Genomic DNA, 23,071 nt, shown 5'->3' on the forward strand with positions numbered 1-23,071 from the left:
CACACAAACACACACATGCTTATACACACACATAAGGATACACACAATAACAGAGCTGTAAATGGACACACACACACACAGGCACACACACAAACACACATACATGCGCATTGACATTCACATGCGCACACACAGACACACACACACACAGAGACACACACACAGAGACACACACACACACTCACAAACTAACACACTTAATTGCAAACACATATAATGTCTGTGAGTTATGAAAGTCTGGCTATGTTGTATATTGCCAGAGGGACTAGCACTAGCACTATGTGTGTGTGTGTGTGTGTGTGTGTGTGTGTGTGTGTGTGTGTGTGTGTGTGTTAGATGGATGTGATAGAAATGGATATATGTATCCTGTAGTGATAAAATCAGATAATAGCTACTGTATGAAACCCCCAACCAACATTGCATTGCATTACAAACACACACACACACACACACACACACATAAGACAGCCATAAGGAGTGGAAAGAGAGACAAAGGGTGAGAGTGATAGAGGGAGAGGGCTAAAAGCTTTTAAATGACTTCTGTATCTGATCAGTGGACGTCTACATGCGCGCAGTGCAATGTGTTGCCACGGGCTCACACTAGGAAATACATTAGCCTTGTCAGGCATGTCCACTGCCTCCTCACACACTAGACCGAACAAAATGACCACACTGATGTCATGTCTACATCCTTAGGAAGAAATGACAATTCACACAAAACACTTTCATGAAATATATGAGCCATTTCAAATAACTATTCACTTATTGTTACGAACCCCTATGACCTATTGTTATGAACCCAAAGTCATAATTTTACTGCAATTGAAATATGAATAAACCTTTTACAGAAATTATAACACATAAAAGATGATACATATGAAATGCTAGAACTTGAATATTAAAATAAATAGTGGGTTTTCAAAAAGATTCAAAATTCAACAGTACAGATCGAGTTTTATTAATGAATCTGATCATATTTTGATCGTACAGATAGAATTTTACTAATAAATTCAGCCAAATATCCAACAGAGTTTCATTAATGAATTCTATAATATTTCAAATGTGCAGACCCATAAAAGAGTAAAAGAGCTGAGATGGACTCACCGGTCAGTGTTTGAGCCAGTGGGGCAGTGGTCAGTTCCTGAGGGCGGGAGGAGCAGGTCCACCCCTCTTCATCTCCTCTCGGCCGGGAAACACGGGGCAGCTCTCCAGCATCTCAGACACGCACACTGAACAGAGTCACAACCAGGCAGCCAACTCCCTATGAAGGTCAGAGAGAGAGAGAGAGAGAGAGAGAGAGAGAGAGAGAGAGAGAGAGAGAGAGAGCAAGGCAAGGAGAAAAGGAGAGAGAGAGAGAGAAATACAGAGAGAGATACAGAGAGAGAGAAAGGGGACAATAGAACGAGGGAGAGCTGCTGATTGACTAGGAAACAGAAGGATCAGCAACAGGGAGAGAGGGAGAGAGAGCGAGAGGGAGAGAGGGAGAGAGAGGGAGAGAGAGCGAGAGAGAGAGAGAGAGAGAGAGAGAGAGAGAGTGATGGGGGAGGGATGAGAGCCATGGCACCCTAAGTGGTGCGCTCTTTGCAGATCGTTTCTGACTTCTGACCCACATGCATTCAACAAGCATTCCCTCAGGACAGTGGCAGAAAGGCTTAGTGTTTATGACCTCCTTACATCATGGGCTTTTCCTGGGGGGGTACACATTTGTGGAGTTTTGACATTATAATGAGAGAGAGAGAGAGAGAGTGTGAGTGTGTTAGGGCTGCAACTAAGGATTATTTCCCAAAGCTCAATATTATTACCTGAAATATCTTGCTTTGTCCACGCACTAAAGATATTTAAATGATTAAATCAAAGTATATTGTGATAGAGGAGCAAGTAAAGCTGAATTACTACATTTTGAGAAGCTGCAATCAGATCATTTTTAGATAAAATGACACAAACCCATTATCAAAATAGTTGGCGATTACATAATTCATAGTTTAACACTAATTGATTAATCAATTAATTGTTACAGCGCTAGTATCCAACTCAGCAGTACAATACATACTGTACATGGATGACAGCCAACATTCCACATAAAACTGCGAAACAACTCAATGATACAATGGCTGATACATGTGACACACAACCACATAAGTGACACCTTAGTCTACCTCAGTGCGGTGCTTGTTGTCATCATTGTTGGAGATTAAAGCCTACAATGGTTAAGTCATACTGTATGTGTTTTTTAATGCTTCCACAGAATCATCCGTGCATGTAGTGAGTGATGCAAATTGAGAGGAGCAAGTGGGATAGCAAGCTGCAGCGAGGAGCGCCAGCCCCCGAGGAACACCATCGCTGAGGAACACCATCGCTGAGGAGCACCATCGCTGAAGAGCGCCAGCCCTGAGGAACACCATCACTGAGGAGCACCATCGCTGAAGAGCGCCAGCCCCCGAGGAGCACCATCGCTGAGGAGCACCATCGCTGAAGAGCACCATCGCTGAGGAGCACCATCGATGAAGAGCGCCAGCCCCGAGGAACACCATCGCTGAGGAGCACCATCGCTGAAGAGCGCCAGCCCCCGAGGAACACCGTCGCTGAGGAGCGCCAGCCCTGAGGAGCACCATCGCTGAAGAGCGCCAGCCCTGAGGAACACCGTCGCTGAGGAGCGCCAGCCCTGAGGAGCACCATCGCTGAGGAGCGCCATCGCTGAGGACACCAGCCCCGAGGATCACTCAGGCAGGGACAGATTACCAAACGGGCCTAGCGGGCCCAGGTCCAGGTGCAGGGGCCCCAGGGCTCACGGGTGTCTGCGTGAAGTCACTATGTTCTCCATCCCTGATATCTGAATGGGCCTCTCGGGTTGGATATCTGTTTTATGTGTGTATGGGGGACAGGGGCTTTTCATGTCGGTGCCCATGGGTTCTGTGGCTCATAATCCGTCCATGCTGACAGGAGCATACAGTATACTCTACTGCCTCCACTATAATTAATTTAACTGGCTACACCAGACGTGAGAGCAGACAGGAGCATACAGTATACTCTACTGCCTCCACTATAATCAATTTAACTGGCTACACCAGACGTGAGAGCAGAGCGTACATTTTTTAAGAAATTAGCACAGTCTTCTAAAACTATGTTTACGCTTCAGTTGTGCACCTGCTGCAGTCTGGCTGTTAAAGCAGCACAATGCAGTTCCTTTTCCTTAAATTAAGAGCTCCAAACCCATGTATTTCACTGATTTATAAAGTCTATGATTTTGCCAATGTGCACCCTGAAATACTTGATATTGCATTATGTATGGTCCTATGATATTGCATTATGTATGGTCCTATGATATTGCACTATTGAATTTGCTCTGCATGTTCGTCTGGAAAGGATCCCATTGATGCCCGTTTCTGAATCACCAAAAACCCAGGATCCAATCACAATCAATTGCTTATCAGGCATGGGGCGGGCTTTGTATGACAGATAATGCAGTGCATTCAACACAGCCAATAGCTGTGCTGATGGTGACAGAGTTAAACAGATATCGTCGATATGTATTGTTTTGCAATGGAGCAAACAACTGCGTTTAAAACCTTTGTTTACAAGAAAAATGTGTTTGCTCCACTTCTGAAAAGATTTGGTAAATGCACCCATTTAAATGTAATTTCACTGCTGGTTATGTCTCTGAAAGTCATAAGTCAATGAAGACTTCCCAGACCCACTCTCAATATAAACTGAGTTTTGAGAATCTCAGTCTGGTGTCAACCAGGCTAACGTAACGTTGTTGATCAGGCAGAATCATGACCTTTTTAGTTGTGTTTTGATGAACTGTGTACCGTTTTAGTGCAAGATAGTGTTAAATATTGATGCCAAGGGCATCCACAGGAGGCCCTGGTTCCCATGGCATATGGCTTGCTCAATCAATCAATGTTTATGGCTGATGGTGTAGTAAGGGCTTAAGTGGGTTGATGGAGCTGAAGTCTGAAATAATGAACAGGGGATGTGGCGGAGACTGGGACTCTAGGCTAATCTAGGTTCTGACTGAGTGGTCAGATATGGAGTGTGATTCCGGTCAGATTCAGGGACACAGATCCACCGTTTATCTTTTTTAATATTCACAGTTCCGTAACATTGAGGTGCATTCACAGGTAATATTGTAAGTATGTGTGATGAAGTCTGTTTGTGTTGAGTGTGTATTGAAATATAGGTATGTGTGAGTGTTTTTTGTCTGCCTTTATGCACTGAACACAGGGAAAAAGTTCAGCTTTTATGCACTGAACACAGGGGGAAAGTTCTGCCTGTATGCCAATGCTCTGAACACAGGGGGAAAGTTCCCTGTACAGGTCTGGGTGCCCATGGGTACCTGGGTTTGAGTCTGAGCAATGGCAATTTCCCAATCACACCCCGTCTACCTCTCTCGCTTGCTCTCACTCTTCACTGTCCTATCTGAATTAAGGCAAAAAGGCCATAAAGTATAGGCTACTAATACACATTAAAATGTGTATTAACAAGATGTGTGTGTGTGTGTGTGTGTGTGTGTGTGTGTGTGTGTGCTCGCGGCTGGATTAAGCAGTAGGGACATAGTGATGCATATTAATGCTTTCACTTTCACTGTGGTGCACTACTCACATGCTAGTATACATAGTGCTGAGAGCGTCACCTGGTGTTCAGGAGAAGACTGTGACTCGTGGTGCATTCAGATGCTAGTATAGTGCTGACACTCCGGGGACGTCATATAGTATCTTGTACCCACAGTGACCACTGAGTTAAGTATACTGGGCCTTTTAAGCACAGGAATGAGGTGCTGTCCGCTGGCCCAGAGAGGTGGGAAATATGGCAGATAATATAGGAAGGAAAGGCAAGTTTATTTACCGTCATTTCATACAGAGAGAATTTATTGTGCTTCACATACAAAAAAAGCAATACACTCAAAAAAATACAACAAAAGCAATACACTCAAAGAAAGAATGAAGTCTAAAAGCTTAAGAGTGGAAACATATATATATACATATGCAAATGTCAGAATATCCTAGAGGACCTGGGTACTGGACATTTAACCAAAAAATATTGAACGATGGTGTATTTGTAGAAAAAACTAAACAATTTATTATAGATTTTTTTTTTATAGATAATGTTGAATCGGCAAACCCACTTATGGTTTGGGATACCTTTAAATGTGCCTTTAGAGGACATGTAATAAAATGGGCTTCACACAGACAAAAATTATATAAACAAAAATAACAGAACATCAAAAAAGAAATTGAAATTATGACTTTAGATATAGATAAATCAGAAACAACACAGGATAAGTTGGATTAATTGGAGCAAAAGCCAAAACAATATGAACATCTTACTATAGAAAAATCTAATATTTCATACTTAAAAGAGAATTCCGGTGTGATATTGACCTAAAGTGTATTGAAACACCGAGTGTGAACGTATGTCTTATAGCCCATCTCGGCTTGTCCCCTGCACTCCAAAATCTGGCGCTAGTTAGCCGATGCTACCAACAGCTTTTTCAATAGTGGTGCTTCGGCATCGGGCTAGCCATGCAAATAAATCACTGTTTTACACCCATTTACGAGGCTCAATGTATCTCCACACTTCATTGGTAGACTTCCGAGGGCCCTGACATTTAAAACGAGACAATGCTGGGATCATATTTGGTATGTAGACCTCATAAGAAAACAGCAAAATGGATCGCTAAAATTAAAATAAAGAAAGAAATATATTCTTTTTATTTGGGAAAAAATAAGATTGTGAATATACCACATGAACGTTTCGCAAGTTGGGAAGGAATGTTGGATACTCCCATACAATGGAAACAGGTATTTAGAAATGTATACAAAACAACATTGGATAATAAAACAAGATATTTCCAATACAGATTGATCTATAAATATTTGGCAACTAATAAAATGCTTTACATATGGGGAATAGAATCATCTCCAAACTGTCGTTTCTGTCAAGAGGAAGAAACAGTAGACCATTTATTTTGGTATTGTTCAACAACTGCGTTATTTTGGTTAGAAAATAAACTAAAAATAACATTACATTATATAGATATGTTTACAGTGTTACTTGGTAACCTGTCAGAGACAAAAGCTATACAAAATATAATTATTCTACTTTGGAAAAATATTTATTTTTAGATCAACATCTAAAAATATGATTAATATTAATAGATTTAAAAATTAAACTGTGTTGTAAAACTGAATGTCAAATGGCATATGAATCAAAAAAGGTTATGTATGCTGAAAGATGGGCTAAACTTAAAGAAGCAGAAAGATGGATAGATTGAAAAATAAGATTGGTGGATGGACAAATAGATAAATAAATATGATAAATAAGTGAATGTTTTATGAAATAGGCACACTTCCTAAAAGCAGAGGGAGGAGGTCATTACTGTTTTTGTTGATTATTATTTGTTGATTATTTTCTTATTTTTCATGAGTGATGTATTTTTGTATTGTCTCCTTATGATCATTATTATAATGAAAAAAAGAAAAGAAAGTAAGAAAAAAGAGACAGAGAAAAGAAAAGGATATAATAGTCCTCCGTTGTGGGGGGGGGGGGGGGGGGGGGGGGGGGGGTAAATAAAAGAAAAAAAATAGAGCACAGGTTTTGGATGCTCCTGACAAATAGAGCACAGGTTTTGGATGCTCCTGACAAATAGAGCACAGGTTTTGGATGCTCCTGACAAATAGAGCACAGGTTTTGTGGATGCTTCTGTTGGTTGTCTAAGAGAAATGCTGCTGTCTAGCTCTGCACAACTATAAAGTTAAAACTGCAAAGGTATTGATTAGGATGGTCATAGTGGACTTGACGTTTACTTTTTCTCCACTTACGTTCAGCTTTCCTGCATTCTCTTATCAAAGCTTTTACGTTCATGGTGTTTTTCATTTAACCTGTGTTCTGTATTCTTTCATGTGTGCTAAAATAAAAAGATATTTCACTTCGGGCTGCAGTGCACGTCCATACACGCCACAGTACGTGGACATAGCACCCTCTACTGGATTAGATGTGTACTGCAGCCTTCTTCACAAGTGGTTACAACAGGACACAGCAGCAGCAGCAGGAGGCAGGGTAGTCCTCAGTGGTCACTTTGCACTCCTCCCCAAACACAAGGTACTCGAAGGATTCCCCCTTCCACGTGTAGCTGACACGAGTGATGGGGATCAGCTCAATGGTCTGGCGCTGAAACAATGCAGTCGTGACAGAAACGTAAAACATATTACACACAGAAAACACAAACACACACATATACCCCCCCACACACAAACAAACATACAAAAAAACAAACACACACACACACATGCTACCTGCTGCCGTATGCGTGAGTGATTGGAGATGAAGGCATTATGGTGTTCTTTCACCAGCCTTTGTGATGCTTCAACCACAGCAGGATCAGCAAAGTCTCTCACATAATTTACCTAAACACACACACACATACACACACAGATTAGAGAGCTCGGAAAGAACTAAACATTCTACGACCAATCATGTGCACAAACTATGACAAAACACACCTCAGTATGCCTATGCATTCACTAAACATACACACGCACACACACTTGATGACTATTACCAGCTGATGTGTATCCTTGTAGATTCTCTTCCCCGACACTTTATGAAGTTTCTCCTCTCTGATGCCACAGGCCTGCTCTGCCACATACTCCTTATCTGTGTGATTAGTCCTGCAACACACACATCCATGGAGCCAGACCCATTAGATTTGTATCACTGGCCATTTTGAAGCACTGTTCTATCCGTGCTGCTGAGGAGTCATTCAGTGGAGATGACGGCATATACGATGACAGTCTCACCATTTGACCTTTAGCTTGGTGAACTCCAGGATCTTCCCTGTGCCAAGGCAGCAGATGCATTTACTAAAGCCTTGACCACGGCAACCACAGCAGCTGTGGACACACAGGTACATACACATGGAGAGACAAACCTCTAACTCAAACCTCTATTATTTGATCTGAATGATCTGAATGGGTAAAACAAATGTTTGTAATGTTTTTCCTGCTTAAAAATGGTCACTTAGACAAAAATAGTGAAAATTAAAATATATATATATATATATATTTCATTTTATTTGTATAAAACCGTTGCCTGTAGGCAACATTGTACCATAATGGAAAACATTACATAGAATGTAAACTTGAGGGAAATTCACACTTTTCTAGGGAGAAAATATGATACCCAGCCAAACATGTGCATGTGCTGAAAGAAGGGTCAAAATAGCCGCCTGTGGGGCACGTGGCCACTGTTTTGCATTTTCATTTGTTAATATTGAGTTGTCCAGTTCTTAAAGAGGTATTTACTTCTTTAAGGGATGTCTCATTTTATTTCAACAAGGCAAAATAGGCAATGTTGCCTATAGGCAACACCCTACCATAGAGGGGGAGCTTCATGTAGTTTCTTATAATATTCAAAATGACAGAGCAAGAGAATGTGAAGAAATGACTGTGTTGATGCCAAAGTGCAGATGCTCTATGATGCCCATGCAGATATGTTAGCATGATAACCAGACAATGTCAGGCTAGTGATACCATTCCATATATTATAAAGGTAGATGCCGCATTGGGCTCCAGAACCTACGTAAATAACACCGCCATCATGATAGGGGCAACAACCACTGGAAGCCAATGGACAAACAGGTGTGCTCCGCCTCCATAGTGTTTCCACCAGACGGGAAGTACAAATAACTGACTTACATGACTCGTCCCCTTCCTCCACATGCCATGCAAGGATAGCGCCGTCCATCCATTAATATTTGGTAACCACGGCCACCGCACATGCAGAGTCTCTGTTACGAGGACAAACAGCAAAACACAGTGATGTCTGTTGATGTTATCACACAGAGCTTTTACTTTAAGCACACCTGTGTGTATTTGGGATTGTCACATTACTTTAACAGTGTGTGTGTGTGTGTGTGTGTGTGTGTGTGTGAGTGTGTGTCTCACATTCCCGAGTCCAGCACAACATACGCAAAGGATTTTGCCCTTTCCAAGACAAGGAGGACAACGCTGCCAGGACAGAGAGACAGCTGGTCATCACATTGCTCACAGATATACATGACATGTGAATTGTGAATGTGAAATTGTGAATGTAAATGTGAAATGTGAATTTAATATGAATCCACACACTCACACTCAATATACTGTAGAGAGAGACCATTACAATCACTAACCTGTATAATTAGAAATACTTTGGCTATACAAAGTGGTGATATTCTAACAGAGCTCTATTGAATTGAATGTAATGGAATTGAACTTCATTTAGAGAGAAAGATACAGAGTGAGAGAGCAAGAGGAAATGGACTCATCTCAGCATACCTTCACGGATGACGTGTGGGGCACTCTGACCTTTTCTTTATGGTGCTCGAAGAAGTTTGGAGCCTGCACAGGGATGTCCCAAATGTCTGGAACTGCATTTCTGGAGGGTGCATCGACAGGTTGCCCTAACACACACACACACAAATAAAAAATAACTCTTAAAGTGCATGAAGTGTGGCTAAGCCATGGTGGAACAGCACTTTCTCTGATTAATGATACAGTAAGTCATGGTTTTGGAATTTTACCAATGTAGGGTTCGAAGCTCTGATGAGTAGATCTGGTCTCACAGAATGTCACAAGGCGATACTGAAAACACAAACCTTAGGGTAAGCAGGAGCATTGACTGTTGCTTGCGTGCATGCATGTGTAGTACGGTAGCTTGTGCTTTCCCTGTTTCCCTCTGGCAGCTGGCCAGATTGGAGGTGGGCACATTAATAAAGGGGGCGGACCCTACATCGAGTATATTTATAAGGCTAGGTATCAGCTGACAGTGCATCTTCCGTTTTCCCATTGTCGCTGGAGGAGCTAGCTTCTGTGTTTGGGTGGCTTCCGGGCAGTTTGGTTGGGCCTTGCTGGAGCTGGGTTTACTGCTTGGATCTCTTGCATCGTTCTACTACAAGAGCGCATCTTCGCTTGGCAGTGGACTGTTTGCACGTCCAGCCTTGAGCGTATATTCTTTGGAATCGTGCCATTAAGCACTGTTCGGTAGCCCTTCCTGTCATGGTCTTGGATTAGCTGGGCTTCCAGACAGTGACGTTTAACTGAAGCCTGTGCTGTGCTCCAGATTGTGGCTGCACATAGGCCTCGCCGCTGCTGCTTTGTTTCTGCATCACTACTACCGTAGGCTAACCTTTGCTGTCCAGTCAGCTAGCTTCCCCTCCGGCCGTGGTTTAGGCCTACTTCTGTGTCCGTTGTCTTCACGCTGTGTACTGTTTTTGTTTGTTTATTTTCTTTTTTTTCATTTCACTCCCCTAACTAGGACAGTTGACTGCATGTGCGTGTGTGTGTGTGTGTGTGTGTGTGTGTTTGTGGCTGTGGTTGGGGTGCATGTGCTTGTGAGTGTGTGTGTCTGCGGTGGAGGTGGAGGTGCATGTGCTCGCGTGTGTGTGTCTGCGGTTGAGGGGCATGTGCATGTGTGTGTGCGTGGGCCTTGGAATCTTGTGGTTGTGTGTATTTTGCAGTGGACCATTGGGGCAGCATGCAGGGACCTCCTGCCTAGTACTACAGTAAGTGGAAGTCCCAGGGCTCTGTGAGCATAAAAGATAAGTATACACATTACTGTATGCTTCTCTCTCTCTCTCTCTCTCTCTCTCTCTCTCTTGGTGTGTGTGGAAGACAGGAGCTGTTTGACCTCGAGCAGTGGGTCAGTGGTGGAGCCCTTCCCTCACTGGTCCTCTATCTTGTGCACATCCAGGGTTTTGCTTTCTTTTCTTTTGTATTTTGATCTTGCTGTGTTCACGTGTGGTGTGCTTTTGGACCCGTCCCCCTCCTCTTCAGTCTACCCCTGCCGTGGTAAGCTACAGCCCTGTTTCTCCCCACACTATCCATCTGAGTAGTCTCTCCGGGCCCTGCGCCTCCATGGTCCACACATAGTATAGCTGCTCATGTCTGCTTGTGAGGAGTGATCACTCTGTTGGTACCTTGTCAATCTCTTAATAAAAAGACTTTGTATTTTTTTGTAAATCACGTCTTCAGTCTCTTGATGTATGCGAACCTGTGTCACTGGTTGAGAGTAACCACCCCTTTAAAACTAAACTTCTTGGGGCGCAGTCCCCTAGATGGCGAATCAATAACCCCTCAGCTCTTCCACACATGTATTATGTATATGAGTATGTGTGTGTGTCTGTCTGTGTGTATGCATGTTTGTGCGTGCTTATGTGTGTGTGTGTCTACGTGTGTGCGTACATGCATGCTTGCGTGTGTGTGTGTGTGTGTGTGTGTACACGTGTGCGTGTGTGCATGCACCAATCAGATTGGTCATTGAGTCTGACTGCCCACTGGCCGACTCGACAGGTCAAATTGGCCAAAATGAACGCCGACGGTTCCTTCCTACTGATGACGACACAGAACACACGGAACAGACTCGTCACCGACCTTGCCAGACTGTCAAACGGCCGGTAATTGTGTCGGTGTGTGCGCCTTAAGAGACATCCATACCCTGTATGTGTTGAAGGCCTCCATTCCAGTGATGACCATCTCTTTGGCCGGGGCTGTACCATAACAGCACTTGCTGTGGGCGTACTCGATGAAGGCCTCTCGGGCCATGTCCTCAGTTAAGGATGATGACGCCATGCTGCAGAGGAATCTCTAGGCTATTTCTTTTACAGAATACAGAAAATACTATACATAAGCATAGGCAAAACAATATTATTTGTATTATTATTATTATTATCATTATTACATTCTGGTGCGCACCAGTAGGAATTGCACGCACATGAGAACATTTCTTGTGTGCACTGGGAGCCTGAGGAGGTAATCAGTTGATGGTGTATATCAGGAAGGTTCACAGGTATGTGAGGACACTTCTTGTGCGCTTGCAAAACTTTGTGTTGCCTTCCCTGCCTGGAATGCACACTGGACCCCATTAAAGGGCAGGCCAGAACCACGGACCAGTTGAGGTAGCCTGCCCTGGGGGAACCCAGATGAACCTGTTAGCACATTTGAATTTGCTCTGCAGATCTGTCTGGAAAAGATAGCTATAACGTTTGTGTCTGAACTTCCCTTGTGTTACGACTTCCAAGGATGTAACCAGTAGTGAAATGGCAATGGCAAACTAGACATTAAAACGGCGGGATTAGGTGTGAGGTTGGACTAAGGTGTGGGCTAGACTTCATCGGACTGAAATACATCTGAAGTGGGCGAGACCAGGCAGCGCCACAGCTGAACTGAATAACGTAGTGGTGGACCCACTCATTCACCCGCTCACAAACGTTTCGGTCCTCAGACCTTAATCAGTGCAAAGGTCGGTTTGCACTGATTAAGGTCTGAGGACCGAAACGTTTGTACATCACCTCACTTGGTGGCACCTTGGCTTGATGGATTAAACACTTTTTTATTTATTTATTTATTTTTCAACAGCAAATAATGGTGTGCGAGTTTTTTTTCTTGATTGACTGTTGCGTTGCCAAAACTAATGCATCCGCACGGCCTTGAGTAATTGGCGCGAGACCCTACCTGTCTAACCTGAAGGTCCAAATAAAAACATTAAAATGTGTGTGTGTGTTTGAGAAATGTAGGGCACCGAGAACTGCGGGCGCTCTCTCTTGAAAACAACTTTGTGGTTTCCTGTTGGACTCTGGGTCAGTCAGCATACAGCACTTGCCAGTAATTCTCCTGCCATACTGTAGTTCACCGTGTGTGTGTGTACAAATACTTAGCACTGTACTTAAGTAGCATTTTCAGGTATCTGTACTTTACTGGAGTATTTATTTTTCTAACAACTTTTCACTTTACTCCCCTACATTTTCACAGAAATATTGGTTACACTTTACTTGACAGTATTGACATAAGAGTGACATGACACTGTCATGAATGTGTCATATACAAGTCTCAAATGTTTATGACATAACGCTTCTGTTATTAAGTGACATTTGTTTTTTGTCATAACAAATTAGGGTTAGGATTAGGGTTAGAGTTAGGGTTAGGATTAGGATTAGGATTAGGGTAGAGGTTAAAAGATTAGGGTTAGGGTTCATGTGTCATGACAGTGTCATATGTTTGTTCATGACAGTGTCATGTCATTCTTATGTCGATACTGTCAAGAAAAGTGTTACCGAAATATCTGCACTTTCTACTTCTTACATTTTCAAAACTCTCTTCAAAAGTTTTGTTACTTTTGTGTTAATGCATTTGAGGCAAGGTATAAATTGTCATTGTGCTTTCCCAATATCAAGGCTGATTTGAACCTAAATCAATGGGACTATAAAGATGCAAAAAGGGGTTAGTTAATTTTTTGTGTCCATATGGACAATGAAATAGTTGTTACGGAGTTACAGTTGTTAAAATGGAATATACCATTGTAGGCTACAGTCCGCTTATTTTAACAAAAACAAAATGGTCCTTCAAAAAGGCTCGGATACTTTTTACTTTTACACTTTCAGTACATTTCAGAGTCTGTAATTTGTTACTTTTACTTGAGTAAAGAAGTTGAATCACTTCCTTTACTAGAGTATTTTTTTACAGATGTATCTGTACTTCTACTTGAGTATGGAAAATGTGAACTTTTACCATCTCTGACGGAGACATGAAGATGCGCATAAACATGCAGTCTCCTCTACTGAAACCTACATTTCACACCATCTCAAGATTGTGTGTGTGTGTGTGTGTGTGTGTGTGTGTGTGTGTGTGTGTGTGTGTGTGTGTGTGTTTATGTCTGTGTGTGACAGTATAGCGGAGCAACTGTCAACCAACTAAAAGAAGGCAAATAAATTAATGAATGACAAATGAATTATGCTAAGAATTTAAACTAAAGGTAACATTATCATTGATGCCTAGGAATTAATGGCTACCATGTAGGGCAGCCAATCAAATAGAGTTTGTTTTGAGTCATTTTCAAATATCAAAGTCTGGCAAAAACCTAAAACTTTCATGAAAAAATGTATAATGTCAACTTAAAGTTAATAAGTAGATATGATAGTCATTATTGTCCCATGGGGATCATCATTTCCACACATTTCTTTTCAGGTTCCATAGCACCACAACATAAACACATAAAACATGTAACACATATATCCCATCCCATCCAAAATACTCTCTCATTTGTATATGATTATTATTGTTTATGAATATTATTATATTGTTTATCATATTATTGTACTGAATATTTGTATTGAGCACTGCCCATTGCTCAAAATAGTATGAATCTTTTTAAAGAGAATGATAATATTAGATTATCATATAAGAGAATATATTATGATATAAGAGAATTTCTTGGATCAATAAAGTATCTATCTATCTATCTATCTATCTATCTATCTATCTAATAGTTTTGATGACTTACCTTGGCCTTCCTGTGTGATGCTGGAGTCTGAGTAGAGAGCAGCAGTGAACAAATAAAAAGAGTACTGAGGTCCCGCCTCCAAAGCTATGATGTATCAAGTATGAAGGTAGCCTATGATGAAATAGTTTTGATCCTTTATTATTTTAGTTAGGCAATCCAGATTAAAAGCAAAACTATGTCTGCTAAACAGAACTAAAAAACTAGTGTTTATTACACAAACTGGTATGTAGCCTATCATATTCATAAGGATTAGCCAAATAATAAACATTAAGCACAAATAATAAACAATTAAGCACAATCAAAACCCAAACCCAACCCACAATGTGACACTGTGCCTTGAACAGAAATAGGCTACTTCTTTATACTTTATCATCCTATTTAAACAGACTGCAACCTGGACATTATGGTGGGTGTACACAAAAATCTATACACTTACTGATACAGTGGACAAAATATGAGAATAGGAGAATTTATTGAGAAAAGGTTTCTGCTTGCAAGAGATAAGTGAATAAATTGCAGTTCCATTGCAGTAAATTGCCTTACTCAACCCAGTTCAATGTTCTGTTACTTTGCACTGTGCTTGTGCACTGCTGTTTTGCATGATAAACATAACAACAACAACAGCAACAACACATTGTTTTTATTTACATCACAACAACAACAGCTACCAAAAATCACATTTATATTTCTATCATGTCGGCCGTTATTTTGGCTGTAGGCTAGGCCTAGTCAGTGATGAGCCTGTCAGGATCAGAGCATCTCTGCCTGGCTATAGGATACCCCAACAGACTTTTCTATCTTTTCTTTTATGGGTCACTTCACTTTTTAAATGTCTAATATAGAGATCTTTCATGTTTATTTTACTGCTTGTGGAAGCCCACTCTTTACAGTATGATAGTTGATAACATGTGTATGATTGGATAGACAGGTAGAAAGTCTATGGTGCTATGATGTCACCACAACATTGATGACAATTTCCTGTTTCAACTAGAGAATCAGTAGCTAGCTGTCTATGGTAGCTAGCTAGCACTGTGCTAAATTTGATTTAATTCAATAGAAACGTGTTGTCATAAACATCGTTAATTGCAACCAGTAGGTCCTACTAAGAAGAACAGGAAATGTCTACCAGCTCAGGTTGGTGGTAGAACAATGGCAAATCAGCTAGGTTGGAATATTGCAGCTGTTTAACTAAGTTAATGTTAGTTAAAGTTAATGATAACGTTAGCCAGCTAACGTTACATTCTGGTGAAGTTAGCAAACCTTATGTTGATGTTTAACCTAGCTGACATATTACACCGTCTGCAAGCAATGCCATTATTATTTAGCGGTGCCATCATGTTATTTGGTTGTTAGTAAATGCCCATTTTATCAGGCACTTTAACAACTGGCAACCGGCTCGCTTGCATATTACATCTGGCAACCCAGGTTGCCTTCATGTAAAGTATGGCACCTGACTGTTGGTTTGGTTCATGTTAAACAAATTAAAAGCGATGTGAAATAAGCCCATATCCTTCACGCTAGGCCTTGCTAACTTCATGGGGTTTTCATTTCACGTAGGCTATGATGCACAACAAAAGTTGTCACATGAAACAATGACACTTGCTTTCGTTATAGCCCCTCTGTTGGTGGCTAACTTTCATGTCTGTCATAACTTTCTCCGATGTCCAGATATTGCTTGTTTCACAAATCTTCAAATTAAACTGGTCAGACAACAGATTAGTGGCTTTTGTTAGTTACATCGATGACCACGAATCAATGATATATGATCAAGGACCTGTATCTGTATTTAAGGAGTTTTATCTCACATAAGCCTACATAGAGACAGTGTAAAACATAGGCTACGCATTATGTAGTTCCACTTACTGTGCGAGTGGTCCCCGACTATCAAATTATTTCTAATATATTGCCACGTATGCGTTATATAAATTATATCACCTGCGACAATTATATAGAACTATATTGAGTTAGAATTATAGAAGAATTATATCTATATTACCAACTATGTGTATGTGTGTACTGTGTATGTATGTATATATATATCATCAACTGTGCCAGATGTGTTGATCTGGGCCTAACTGTCTTTTCGATGGCACAGGTGAGATTTCAGCTGAGAAGACGCAGGAGGATGTATCAGCTTCAACAGCTGTGGAAAAGTCGCCTGAGGATGACGATGAACCATATGATGATGACAACTACTGTAAGTTGGATGCAACTAAAAGAAGTTTGAATGTTTCAATGCATAGGGACAATGGCCATACTTCATATACACTATAGAACAATGGCCCTTGTAACATAATTCATATACACTATATGTGGCTTTGGATAAAAGCGTCTCTTAAACAAATACATGTACTCCCATAGTGATGTCGTCTATGCTCTCTCCTCCCTCCCAGACTGTGAGAAATGCCAGTGCTGCTTCTGGAGTCAGTGTGAAGTCCACGGTCCCCCAGTCTTCGCCCTGGACTTCCCCTGCTCGGTTGGGACCCCTCAGAGAGCTCTCCTCACTTTGCCTGCTGGCCTGGTCGTTGGGAGGTCACGGGTCAAGGAGAGCAGCCTGGGGATTTTCAACCAGGGGCAGGTGGTGCCGGTCGGAATGCATTTCGGGCCATACAGTGGTGAAACGACCTCTGAGGAGGAGGCTCTGAAGAGTGTCTACTCCTGGGTGGTGAGGACGCTCTCCCCTACTGGTCTTCGCTGCTCTCATTTGAAGATTAGTGTGATTTTAAAGTTAAGAGTAGCACCGTTTGGAGACATACAATACATAGCCTACCAAACAATATAGTATTATATAATGTAATGCTAATGCAAGATGAAGTGTTTTAGTTGCTTATCTGACTCCTTTTACTGTCTTATTCAGATTGTTAGGGGGAAAAAACACTACGAGTTCATTGATGCTACAAGAGACACTCACTCCAACTGGATGAGGTATATCTCACTTCCTAGTGTTCTCTCTGTCTCAACATCTCTTAGAACTCCATTGAAACCTTTATTGGCATGACCGCTTAAAGCAACACAATGCAGTTTATTTTACCTTAAAATGAAGGTTTCTAACTTATTCTGTTGCTACAATGACTTATAATACAGAGAATAGTCTTTAACATTGCCAGTGTGTGCCAGGAATGCTTGATATCGCACTATATGATGTTGATCGTGTAGGGTCATGACCCACTTGATTTTGAGTGGATTTAATAAGATATTTTTCATCACAAATAGTGTTGATATTGACACCAAGGGGCATAAATACACCTTCTTCCATGATGTTGCTTTAAAATGTATGCTGTCACAAACAACACATGTGTGTCTCAGTCCAATCTCTCTCTTTCTGTCTCATCTTCTCTTTCTCTTCTCTCTCTTTCTGTCTCATCCTCTCTTTCACTTCTCTCTCTTTTTTCTCGTCTTTCCTTTCTCTCTCGTTCTGCTGTTCCCTCTCCCCTCACCCCACCCTCCACGGCAGGTATGTGATGTGTTCCCGTAGCAACCGCGAGCAGAACCTGGTTGCATTCCAGCAGGGTGGTCGAGTGCTGTTCCGCTGTTGCGCCCCCATCAGGCCAGGCGAGGAGCTGCTGGTGTGGTATGCTGAGGAGTACGCCAGGGGCCTGGGGCTGACCTGGGATCAGCTGTGGCACCACAAACGCTCATCCACCTACACTAACACAGGTGACCACAAACGCTCATCCACCTACACTAACACAGGTGACCACAAACACTCATCCATCTACACTAACACAGGTGACCACAAACGCTCATCCACCGACACTAACACAGGTGACCACAAACGCTCATCCACCGACACTAACACAGCTGACCACAGACCGATCATAGGCCGATTCCACTCAACAAGGCAAAGGCAATGTCAGATATTATACCATGGTCTAGGTTGAAAAGGGTGTCGTTTAAAAAGTGATATACAGTACTACACCTATGAAGTAGATCTGCTAAAAAAAAGTTTAATCGCCGTTCCATATCAATGCTGTGGTACAATGAATGGTAATTATAACAACGATAGTAGGACGACGGTTGAGCCTGGAGGCAGGCTTCGCAACAATGGAATCAACTGTAAACAGCTGAAAAAACTAACGATTTTAGCTCTAAGATGGTAAAAATAATAATAATAATAATAATAATAATATATTTGGTGTATTCTATATGTAGCTACTGTTGTACGTTTCTAAATCATTTCTGCATTTCCTCAATGTTAAATAACATTTTAGAGGACTAACAGGCTAGTAGGCGCCCTATCTCATAAGATTCTATTATAGAATTTTGACATAGAAGAGGGAGTGGGGGTGCCGTGAGCGCTGAGTGAGCAGGTACGAGTAGTGAGTTTTCGTCTATGGAAAAAGATGTATAAAGCACAAAAGCTGTCGGGGGCTAAAATAGAAAAAGAAAGGGGAAATGAGATGACATGTCAAGGGATGCGACAGTAGTTAAATAAGTGGATGGTGAAAAGCAACAGGTAGGATTTAAAGTGTGACGTCTGTGCTTGGAGGCACACGTTTTATGTTCACGTTATTCATGTTACCAGACTAACTAGCGTTTGCTAAGCATATGCCGATTGAAACAGCCTATATTTGTGGGCAGCCGTGGCCCACTGGTTAGCACTCTGGACTTGTAACAGGAGGGTTGCCGGTTCGAGCCCCAACCAGTGGGCCGCGGCTGAAGGGCCCTTGAGCAAGGCACCTAACCCCTCACTGCTCCCCGAGCGCCGCCGTTGAAGCAGGCAGCTGACTGCGCCGGGATTAGTGTGTGCTTCACCTCACTGTGTGTTCACTGTGTGCTGTTTGTGTTTCACTAATTCACCGATTGGGTTAAATGCAGAGACCAAATTTCCATTTCCAAATTTACATGTTTCCATTTCTTAACAATGAAGACTAAAAACTTAATATTGTGCTGTCAATGTGGCGCAAACAAAGGCTAGAGTTGGACCAGCCTTATCCTTTGTGAGCAACAGCTGGCAAAAGGACGTTATGAGAACCGTTTAGACTCTCTTAAAGTGACAATGCGACATTTAACTTCAAGTTCAAATCGGCAGAATTTCTTATTTCCAATAATGTAATACATTATTGGCCTTTTGTTGTACTTGTTTTACTTTTACTAGTAGTTTGTGTTTTTTTTTGGGGGGGGGGGGGGGGGGGGGGGCGCCAATTTGTTGTTGCATAGCCCTCAAGAAATGGGTAGCTGCGCCCCTGCACCTCCGCGTCGTCCATTTATTTCTGATAATGGACACCTCGTTGGGCATTATCCCTTACATATACAGTATATACTGTATGCAAACACATCTCATGCTAGATGAAGTGGCTTGGTGAAGACATACGTTGGGTTTGAATGTAATAATGGTAATTTTCCTGTTGTGCTCTTTTGCCTTATTAGATAATGGTTCCTCTCTGACGCTGCCTTGCCCCTACTGCCAGTTTTCCTTCCCTGCCAAATCCTACCTGCAAACGCACGTCAGGCGCTCGCATGCAGAGCAGTACCAGAACTTTCTGGAGACCCATCCTGTCGAGTCCGAGTTCGAAGAGGTGGACCCACGCCTGGACCTGGATATCTGCCTACTGGGCTCAGATGTACCGCCTTCTTCCCAGATGGAGCCAACCACAGGCACTGGCCAACAGGGAAGTGAATCCCTGATTGGACGAGCTCCCTGTCAGTCGGAAACATCTGACCAATCCCAACCATCGAATGGCCTGAGGTGCTGGAAAAGGATGAGTGACTCTGATTGGTCTAAAGACACGTCATCGGCGTCAATGTCCATCAATGACAAGGGCCACAGTTGCCCTCGCTGTGGGCGAACGTTTGCGAGGGCATACCACCTCAAGCGCCACGTGAACTCCGTCCACGATCCAGACAAACTCTACTGGTACAGGAAGAGGAAGTCCTCCAACCCCCGCAAGCACCTGCCGAACCCGGAAACAGAGACAGAGGAGGAGGACGACGAGGAAGAGGAGGCGGAGGAGAGAGCAGGGGCTGATGGGGATGAGGCGAGGGCGCCCATGGAGGTCTACCCGTGTGCCCGCTGCTTCATCGCCTTCATGAGCCTGCAGAGTCTGCAGGAGCACATGGAGCTGCAGCACGCACAGGGTCAGGGTCAAAGGTCAGACGCCACTGAGGAACCGGGCGATCCGTCAGACCCACCGTACGAGCCTCCCGTTCGCAAACACAACACGAGGAGAGGCCCTGTCCAAGCGCCCGCCCAGAAGAGAGGGAGGGGGAGGCCACGCACCAGAACCCTCGGACCGACCCGACCGACCCAGCCCAAACAGAAGCGTCCGCAGAAGGTCCAGCAGGGCGATGGCGACAGCGAGCCTCCACCTGGCGCCCAAACGTTCATCTGCAGCCAGTGCGGAGAGGTGTGTGGCGACGGTGTCACTGCTACGTCTCATGGCTGCCGCGCCCAGACGCCAGCGGCGCCGCCGCTGCCCCAGCATGGCACGGACACACAGCTGACGTGCGGCGAGTGCCAGGGCATGTTTGCGGACGCGGCGTCGCTGCGGTCCCACGGCTGCGTGCAGGTCGGCGAGGGCCCCTACAGCTGCGCCCAGTGCAGCCTGCGCTTCAGCCAGCCGTCCAACTTGCGCCGCCACCAGCGCTCCGTCCACGCCATGGTCAAGCCCTACTGCTGCGGCCCGTGCGGAAAGTTCTACACGCAGGCCAGCGGCCTCCGCCGTCACCAGGAGGGACGCCAGCACAAGGGACGACGGACGGCCTGTGCCAAAGCTAACGCTAATGCTAACGCTAGCGCTAATGCTAGCACCGCCGTCACGCCAATCATCACCACCGCCGCCACCATCTACTCCTGCTCCTACTGCCAGTTCTCCTTCACCGCACAGCGCTACCTGCACAAGCACGTGAAGCGGCACCACCCGGCAGAGTTCATCCAGGCGCAGGAAGGCAGTGAGGGGGAGGGCGGGGAGGTGGGCGACGGGTTGGGTGACGCGGAGGAGTTGGCGCGGATATCCCAGAGCTGCCCCCAGTGCGAGAAGACCTTCTTCAGCGTCAAGGGCTTCAAGTCACACCACTGTTTCCGCCGCGGCAAGCGCGCCTGCCCGTGCCACGTGTGCGGCAAGCGCTTCAGCAACGTCTACAGCCTGCGGCAGCACGAGCGGACGCACACGGGCGAGAGGCCCTACGCGTGCCCGCACTGCCCCAAGAGTTTCGCCGTCTACGGCCAGCTCAACGTGCACCTGCGCACGCACACCGGCGAGCGGCCCTACCTGTGCGCGCAGTGCGGCGAGGGCTTCCGCCAGTCCGGCGATCTCAAGCGGCACGAGCAGAAGCACCTGGGCGTGCGGCCGCACGCGTGCCCGCAGTGCCCCAAGAGCTTCAGCCGGCCGCAGAGCCTCCGCGCACACCTGCAGATCCACAGCGGCATGCGGCTCTTCCACTGCACGCAGTGCAGCAAGGCCTTCACGCGCAAGTACCACCTCACCAGGCACCTCCACAAGATGCACTCCTCCTGAGACGCGCTGCAAGGCCTTCACGCGCAAGTACCACCTCACCAGGCACCTCCACAAGATGCACTCCTCCTGAGACGCGCTGCAAGGCCTTCACGCGCAAGTACCACCTCACCAGGCACCTCCACAAGATGCACTCCTCCTGAGACGCGCTGCAAGGCCTTCATGCATGGAGAACAATTCACGCAACACCCTCCACAGGACGCTGTCCTGAAAGGAATGAGAGGGTGGCAGCAGAAATGATCTGTCTCAGATAGATAGTCTGAGTGGTGGCAGAAGTGAAGGTGATTATTCATGACTAATTGGCTTGAGATGCTCTAAGAGTCGTCACCATCTCACCAAACACCACCACACAATGCTGTCCTTGAGAACAGGGTCATTCAAAGGCGGACACACTGACACAGGACCGGGCCAGACTTTGACCTTGGGTTCAGTGGAGCCCAGCCTGATGAGTAAATGATGATTATATCATCACAAAACAGAACTATATTAACATGTATAAATAATTATAGCCTTATAGTAATGATACCCCATCACAATGATACAATCAGTAATGCAATAACTGAATGAGCAGATTATTGAATGGCAACGTCTATTAGTTATCAAAGTTTTAAGCATTAAGCATATGGGATTGCAATTTGCGCCATCTTTTACCAAAAGTGTATTTGCACTGTGAGAAGTTTTTTTTTTAAAAAGTGTTTCGGATTTGGTTTCCTGCTGTGCGGGCCTGCTGGAAAAAAGAAGGCCCCGGCTGTGACAATCAGTGTAGGACAGAGACTTTTTATCTTCTATCCTAGACGTCCTATGTCTATGAACACACAAGGATTCATATATGTCATCGCCTGAACCTCACATTACTAACAAGACTCATGTCACTTGTTAACAGTAATAGATAATAGTCAGTGTGTATCAGACTGACTTAACAGTCAGAAAATGTGTATTACATGTTTTCTCATGCTTGCTGAAAGATGTCCAGGTTTACTATGACCTGTTCAGTTGTATGTTTCCAGACACAAATAGAAATGAGCTTTCAGTATCTTGTTATATGAAGCACAAACATACAGTAAGTAGGATTCACAGGAATACAAATTAACCTTCAGTCTAGTTGAGGACAATTAATTACAGTGATGTTAATTAAAATGATTGTCAAATGTTTGTGTCTTTTCATTCAAAACATAACCCCCCAAATAATGCTCATTTGTGGTTACTTGACCAGGGAGATGTGGGTTTGGTTGTCCAGCGTGTTACAGTCCAGTCTATAACACACTGGTTCAATAAGTGACAGTTGCCTCGGAGAAACCAGA

General features: G+C 43.9%; 3 protein-coding genes and 1 long non-coding RNA gene across 8 annotated transcripts in view; 2 read left to right on the forward strand and 2 right to left on the reverse strand.

The window, feature by feature from the left end:
- Positions 1-1,330, reverse strand: part of samd14 (sterile alpha motif domain containing 14) — a 14,415-nt gene extending 13,085 nt beyond the window's left edge. Inside the window, exon 1 of the mRNA XM_042085994.1 lies at positions 1,105-1,330. The gene's annotated coding sequence lies outside the window, so the exon portion shown is untranslated. The remainder of the gene's footprint in view (positions 1-1,104) is intronic.
- LOC121705179 lies at positions 1,126-22,920 on the forward strand. Its single transcript, XR_006030726.1, has 4 exons — positions 1,126-1,137; positions 3,728-3,731; positions 9,501-9,505; positions 22,221-22,920. It is a non-coding gene; the product is annotated as an uncharacterized LOC121705179 (long non-coding RNA).
- Positions 7,017-14,345, reverse strand: LOC121705178 (protein SSUH2 homolog). 2 transcript variants are annotated; one of them, XM_042085997.1, is made up of 10 exons: positions 14,317-14,345; positions 11,475-11,635; positions 9,563-9,623; positions 9,318-9,442; positions 8,946-9,008; positions 8,697-8,788; positions 7,800-7,892; positions 7,562-7,670; positions 7,296-7,406; positions 7,017-7,170 (listed from the first exon to the last, which is right to left on the reverse strand). In XM_042085997.1, the coding sequence occupies exons 2-10, from the start codon at positions 11,607-11,609 to the stop codon at positions 7,024-7,026; spliced, it is 936 nt and encodes a 311-aa protein (XP_041941931.1). In that variant the 5' UTR covers positions 11,610-11,635; positions 14,317-14,345; the 3' UTR covers positions 7,017-7,023. The 2 variants fall into 2 exon arrangements, with proteins under 2 accessions (XP_041941931.1, XP_041941930.1); XM_042085996.1 differs by lacking the exon at positions 14,317-14,345 and adding an exon at positions 11,752-12,843.
- prdm9 (PR domain containing 9) lies at positions 15,300-22,920 on the forward strand. 4 transcript variants are annotated; one of them, XM_042085990.1, is made up of 7 exons: positions 15,300-15,450; positions 16,412-16,513; positions 16,710-16,981; positions 17,174-17,241; positions 17,771-18,009; positions 19,687-21,786; positions 21,927-22,920. In XM_042085990.1, the coding sequence occupies exons 1-6, from the start codon at positions 15,435-15,437 to the stop codon at positions 21,771-21,773; spliced, it is 2,784 nt and encodes a 927-aa protein (XP_041941924.1). In that variant the 5' UTR covers positions 15,300-15,434; the 3' UTR covers positions 21,774-21,786; positions 21,927-22,920. The 4 variants fall into 4 exon arrangements, with proteins under 4 accessions (XP_041941924.1, XP_041941925.1, XP_041941923.1 ...); XM_042085991.1 differs by having other exon boundaries at positions 19,687-21,716; positions 21,787-22,920; XM_042085989.1 differs by having other exon boundaries at positions 19,687-22,920.
- Positions 22,921-23,071: the final 151 nt, after the last annotated feature.

The sequence above is a fragment of the Alosa sapidissima genome, chromosome 3 (genome assembly GCF_018492685.1).
Source record: "Alosa sapidissima isolate fAloSap1 chromosome 3, fAloSap1.pri, whole genome shotgun sequence".
NCBI classification, from domain to species: domain Eukaryota; kingdom Metazoa; phylum Chordata; class Actinopteri; order Clupeiformes; family Clupeidae; genus Alosa; species Alosa sapidissima.

Excerpts from the sequence above, each read along its gene's own strand:
- LOC121705178 (XM_042085997.1), bottom strand. The coding sequence starts at position 11,609 with ATGGCGTCATCATCCTTAACTGAGGACATGGCCCGAGAGGCCTTCATC. Across the intron at positions 9,624-11,474 it reads AGGCCTTCAACACATACAGG|TATCGCCTTGTGACATTCTG; the intron begins GTATGGATGTCT and ends TTGTGTTTTCAG. Across the intron at positions 9,009-9,317 it reads CCCACACGTCATCCGTGAAG|CGTTGTCCTCCTTGTCTTGG; the intron begins GTATGCTGAGAT and ends CTGTCCTGGCAG.
- prdm9 (XM_042085989.1), top strand. Across the intron at positions 16,514-16,709 it reads ATATGATGATGACAACTACT|ACTGTGAGAAATGCCAGTGC; the intron begins GTAAGTTGGATG and ends CCTCCCTCCCAG. Across the intron at positions 18,010-19,686 it reads ATCCACCTACACTAACACAG|ATAATGGTTCCTCTCTGACG; the intron begins GTGACCACAAAC and ends TTGCCTTATTAG.